The sequence below is a fragment of the Callorhinchus milii genome, unplaced genomic scaffold, assembly GCF_018977255.1.
Source record: "Callorhinchus milii isolate IMCB2004 unplaced genomic scaffold, IMCB_Cmil_1.0 Scaffold23, whole genome shotgun sequence".
NCBI classification, from domain to species: Eukaryota; Metazoa; Chordata; class Chondrichthyes; order Chimaeriformes; family Callorhinchidae; genus Callorhinchus; species Callorhinchus milii.
The window spans coordinates 6,176,724-6,182,978 of record NW_024704764.1 but is presented as its reverse complement, the minus strand read 5'-3'; the positions used below and the strand labels follow the sequence as shown (position 1 = coordinate 6,182,978).

Here is a 6,255-nt window from a genome sequence, read left to right as displayed (position 1 = left end):
TTTTTTTTTCTCTCTCTCTCTCTCTCTCTCTCTCCCCCACACACAACAATGAAAGCTCCTGTGCCAACATCTTTTAAAAAAAAATCTGTTTTTTTTGGTTAAAAAAAACAGCGGGAGTCCGTTCAGCCAAGTCTAGATGGGCGGGCGGGGTGGGGGGAGGGAGGGAACGGGTGGGTGGGTGGGCAGGGGGACAAGGGTGGGTGGGGGCATGAGACAATGCGGCAAAAAAGTTGTGTTTTTTTTTCTCCCCAAAGTGCTTAGTGCAGAAAGGTCGTTAGCGCACCAAGCACGGTCTTTCCCCACAGTGGAGGCGCGTCAGAAAGCTTCATAAATTGCCTTGTGCAACGTTGGTGATCAGGTCAGTGCTGTTAAAAATAAAATGCGCAGTTTGCTGGACGTCGGCCGATCTAGGACTGCTTGAGCCGCTTGCGGGGAGGACCGAGGAAGGGGCACTGGGCTGATGCCAGGGATCTGTACGCTTCAGCCACCAGGTGAGGGTGAGAGAGCACCATAGATTTCCAGCCAGAAGTCTCCATTACGTCAGATGCGTGACTGTAGAGATGAAAAGGAGAGAGGGGGAGGGAAGGAAATAAAGATGTAAAATTATTCCAACAGTTAATGACTTCTCTTTTCTGCATTTTGCGTGGGGATTCCTCCCCCCACAAGGTCCTTCTGTAAAACCCACGAGAGTGACAACATCAAACAAAATAATGCCTTGCCACGCAGCGATGAAAGACGATTTGCTCTATACCCGAATAAGGCTTGTGTGTTGAAGTATTGTTGTAAGTGAGGTTCGTAAAACGGGTGCAAGTGTCAAAAACTTGTCCCCAATTTCTGTGCTCAAGAACACATACCTCCCAACCTTCAAGTGTCCTGTAATGCTCAATTTTAGAGATTGCCAGATCAGTTACCAGATGATAAATGGGACGTCAGGATATCTTTCATGTCCACGAGTCATATCAGCTCCCCAATTCCATTTCCATTCCAAATCTGCAGTGCTAAAACATGCAGGACTTCCCACAATTAAGGGAGAAACATTCATTCCTTTCCTAGTGTTTTGGAACTGTAGACGTCATTTTTTTTAAAACTATATTGTACTCTGGTCCAAGTGTTGGCTTAATTTACAGCACGTGAAAGGCATGAATCCCAGGACTTTGTCTGCAAGCTAAGGGTTTGACCTTTCCTTTTTCTCTCAGTCCAGTCTTCTGTTTGGCAGTTAGCAGTCAGTTCAGGGTAAGCAAATTGCCATTTGGAAACGAAACCATAAAGCTGTGAATGCTGGGCCAAAAAGTCCTCACATGTTGAAAACGAGTCCAAATGGTCCTGCGACAATCCATAAAATTAGGGACAGTGCCAAGGGTATCAAGCACAACAGCAATACTTTTGCCACCTACATAAAACTCATAGTTGCTTACATTTCCATATGTACTCAACATCAATAAACCACTGACAGGCAGCCATCAAGTTGCCCTTCACCCTCTATCAATGTCAGATTTTAGTAAAAAAAAGAATTCTGCGAATTAGTAAACAGGGCCGAAAACAAATTAATCTTTTATATAGGAGCGAGGTTTGTACAAAGCATCTTCCCAGGGAAAATAAAATCCACTCCCTTGAGATGCTTCCTGCTCCTCTATGCAGATTGCAAATGTTTTCGAAAAGATCAGTGTCACAGGCATTTCCAGCAGCTCTCTCCAACAGGGAACAGCTCTCAAATGTATCGTGTTCTGTCCTCATGCAAATCACTGTCTGATAACTACCAAAAAGGAAAACTAAAACAACTTATACTAATGATTCGAGGGCTCTGCTTGTATACCATTCACTTTATTTCAAAGGAGGGAATTTATGAGGGGAGTTTGGACAATTTTCGGGCGGGCGGGTTTCTGTCCAACACCATTCGATTAGCCTCCATTTTGCGTGTGTTTGTGTGGGTGGGGAGGGGAGTGGTGGTGGGTTAAGGAGAAGAAATTAAAGTCTCCCACTCTATGTTCTTTCTCCTGCAACCTCTACCGCCTGGGGAGTTTTCCTTTTCTTTCCAGCTCAACCACCTTGTGGCGGACAGCTGGCTGCCCTCTCCTTCTATCTTCTAAGCTGAGATCAAAGTGTTTCGAGCGGGTAGAGAAGAAAACATAAAAAGAACGTTAAAATGGTTTGAAGAAATTCGAATCAAACTAAAGCAGCAATAAAAAAAACGTTAGCAACAGCTTGGAACAACTTCAGATTAAGACACAACGCCTACTAAAAAAAAGAAGAAAAATATGCATTCTTAAATGTTTAAATAAAATATTGCGACCTTACTTTCTGGTGGCAGCATCAAGACAGGGGAAGCAACAGACCAAAAAAAACTCCAATAATCAAGAAAAAAACACGCTTCCTCAGCAGGAGAACATACCGCAATAAACCCAGAAATTACTAATACAACTGATTCGAAAAGAAAACGCTCCAGGCTATAAAAATGCAGAGTTAGTGTTATGGATTTTTTTTATATAATAAACTGGTCGAAGAGACTGAAATCTTCATTTTACATTTCTACTCAATCTTATATTTCCTCAGGGAAGTCAGCCGATGTCCTGAATTTCTTCCTATTTAATTCTATCTGTACCTTTCAATTGAAGATGAATATTAATGAGTGTACCAACATCTCTCTGGTGATGATGAATACTTCTATCGAGCATACTCGCTCACTCTTGTCTTTTTTCTCGGATAGAGATACTCTGATCCCACGCAAGTCAGACATTACTAGCACTGAATTAGTAATAATCCTTGCATTTGATATAGTGCCTTATCACGTCTTTGATACGTCTCAAAGCGCTTCACAGGATACACTGTAAAGTGGGTTGGCTGTATATTTTGTGAGCGAAACGTGGCAGTCAGTTGCGGACAGCAGTGTCGCAATTTTTTAAAAAAGGAAATGCGATCCACCAAATTGACTAACCATCGGGTTCCTACTTACTATAGGTAATCAGAGGCTTGTGGAGTAAGGAAACTTGCCCAACATTTCGCCCTGCCCCGGAATTGAACCGAGGTCTCTTGCTTGCAAGGCAAGCGCACTAACCACTGAGCTACTGGACTCCATTGTAAATGAGGTGCTCGGGAACCAGACTGAATCCTCTCAATCGCAGACATGACTGTAGCAGCCCATCTTGGAGGGTCAGAACAGCCATCCCACAAAATCCTGGTGGATAACTCTTTAATCCTGTGGAGTCCTGTAGCTCAGTGGTTAGAGCACTCGCTTTGCAAGTGAGAGACCTGAGTTCAATTCCAGGCCTTGCGAAACCTTGGGGAAGTTTCCTTACTCCACACAGAGCCTAATAATAATCCCTCCAAAACCAAAAACAATAATAAATTGGTCATTTTCAATCTCCGACTGTTTGTGGGACATTGCTGTGTGCAATTGGCTGCCGCGTTCGCCCACAAATATACAGTCAATTCACTTTACAGTGTGTTCTGTGAAGCGCTTTGGGACGTCCTCCCGACGTGCAAAGCGCTATATCAAATGCAAGGATTATTATTATTATTATTATAATCAAGAAAAAAGCACCTAAGATCTTCCCCTGGACTTAGCTTCTCTTTTAAATAACCTTACAGCTCAAGACTTTTATTCTCGGGAGTTTGGGGAATATTATAACACATTAGGGTTAGGATAAACTCTAATGTACTTTCCTTCCAATCTATGGTTGGTTACGGGAAATGCCAGTGTAGCATTTTTGAACCAGCCAACAAACTCTATTTTTCTGATCGAAGGAAAAAGTCTCCATAAATTGCCCCTGTTTCAGCTCAGTACAATCCATGGGAAACTAACAGCAGACTACAGCATGTTTTGGCAATCTAATCACTCTTAGCTTTATAGATTGGCTCAATATTTTCTGAATTTGTTTGCATTGAACGGCAGGAATAATCAAACACGGTTATATATTCGTAGAAAGCCTGAGTCGACAGCAACATTTCCAGAAAAGAACACGTTAATGTTGTCTTAACTAAATTAATTCACGGTCTGAATGTGTTGACAAAGTTTTGGATCATTATGGTAGATTCTGCTGCAGTCCAAGATGAAATGTTGCTCTTTCTTAACTTACTTGACCCAATGGGAACGTACTGTTTTTCATTTCAACTCTACTTTAAAAGTCTAGTATTTCAAACACCCCACAAAAAAGTCATCCCAAATGCAGCTTTTGATATTTGAAGTGCAAAATGAAGGCAAATGTTTACTGTACAGCAAGGAAACAGGCGATTCAACCCAACCGATTTGTGTCGATGCTATTATCGACGTTATATTCCACACACATCTCCAGCCACTCCTTATATCCTCCCAAACCCTTCTGTTCCCTTCTCCCCCATGTGTATATCTAGCTTCCTCTTAAATGCATCTCTACTCTCTGCTTATAAACTAAAAGTTTTGCTTAAAACTAAATGTTTTCTTGGCTTTGAGCAGCTCTTGATTTCCCCTCGGGCCTGTCAAAAGCTCACACAACCAATCAATGCAGGAGCTCTGGCAACAACACGTCAGGAGGATGTCCCAAGTCAGGGATCCACACCCGAGCTGGTGGTTGGGATCAGGAGGGGTGGAGGGCGGGGAGGGTAGGGGTAGGAGTGTGACTGAAGGCAGGATCGAAGAGGAGGGTCTTGAGACGGGACATGAAGGAGAAAAGGGAGGGGGCGAGGCGGAGGGACGTGGGTTCCAGAGGATGGGGGCAGAAAGGCTGAATGACTGCCCACCCATGAAAGAAAAAAAAATTTTTTTTGCAAGAGAAGGAGGGTGGCAGGAGCCGTGTTAAAGTGATAATCTCTTGCTATTGGGGCAGCTTTAGTTTATACAACTACTTTTCCTCTACTTCTCTTCTCCTTCTGCAGGCTAGTTCCAACTTTCTGAGTGCCATGCATCATTTGGGATGAAAAGGTACATTTTAGCTTATGACATCAAGTCTAATAGCAATGCATAAAATTAATAATACCACTTCCGTAACGTTGTAAAACTGGTGAACAAATTGCAGTTCTAATTGAATAGTTTTACTAAATATTCGATTGGTGGAACAACTTTTAATATTGGGGTGTTATTTCATACCCAAACTATAAAAGAATATAGCAGACACTTAAAATGAAATGCTGGTCAATTGTTTCCCTCCGCCCCCATCTACATTTTCTATTAATATACTTACTTCCATAACCATTTCTCTTTTTCGGTAGCCAGAATTTTCTCAACACAAAGGTTTCTAAACCTTTGCAGGCAAACCTTGAAACCTTCTCACAAGTTCGGGACACCACAGCATATATTTGGGTATATTTGGGGTTTGGGTAGAAAGAAAGCGGGGTGCAAGAAGAGAGGTGGAGCAGTATATAAAATATATTTATCACCAGATTATACCATTTTGAAGAAAATATTCATTTCAGAGGAACCGGATTTCCGTCAATACCTTCTTATTTTGTTAAAGTCGTTTATTAATTGTTCATTTCGAAAAATCCATAAACTCAAACGCAGCTGTTTTACAGGTGGTTCCATTGATGGTTTGTGCCCTCTTTTACAAAGAGACAGTAGTAAAGGCTGCTTTATTCTACATCGGAAATCCTTCAATGTCCCATGGCTAATCTCAAGAGGGTCTGTTATATCAGAGTAACATTTCAGTTTTCTGACCAGCAATCCGGCATATTTTCCTAGCAAAACGTTAGAGGGCGAGTTTTCCGGAGTTTCGGGGCAAAGTGGCTGAATGCGCGACCTCCAATGGCAGAGCGGGCAAGCAGGAGGCTTTTGCCAGTCGAGTGGAGGCGCCGGGTGGTGGATTAGGTGGTAGATTTACCACTCAATCCTCCTCCACTGCCTCTCCTCCCACCTCAGCCTTCAAGGTTCTGTCGTTAACTGGTTCAGGTCCCTTCTTTCACACCGCCTCCATTTCGTCGCGGCAAACGGCTTCTCCTCCACTGTCTCGTGCTGTGTGCCTCGGGGCTCTGTCCTCGGTCCCCTCCTCTTCACCCTCTACATGCTCCCCCTTGGTGACGTCATCCGCAGACATGGGGTAAATTTCCACATGTATGCGGATGACACCCAACTCTATCTCTCTGCCTCCATCCTGAACACCAGGACTACTGACGTCTTGACCGACTGCCTGTCCGACATCAAGTCCTGGATGAGGGCTAACTTTCTCCAACTCAACATCAGCAAGATCGAGGCCCTGCTGATTGGTTCGCGCCAGCGCCTCCGCACCTCAGGTGCTGGCAGCATCAGCCTCCATGGTTGCACACTCAACCTCACTAAGCCAGTCAGGA

At 43.5% G+C, this 6,255-nt stretch overlaps 1 protein-coding gene across 4 annotated transcripts in view; it reads right to left on the bottom strand.

Moving 5' to 3' along the window:
- Positions 1–202: 202 nt before the first annotated feature.
- Positions 203–6,255, bottom strand: part of LOC103183823 (speckle type BTB/POZ protein) — a 50,654-nt gene continuing 44,601 nt past the window's right edge. For all 4 annotated transcript variants that reach the window (XM_007901516.2, XM_007901515.2, XM_007901518.2 and 1 more), the window contains one exon: positions 203–552. In XM_007901516.2, coding sequence (XP_007899707.1) covers positions 408–552 — 145 coding nt within the window. In that variant the 3' untranslated portion in view covers positions 203–407. The remainder of the gene's footprint in view (positions 553–6,255) is intronic.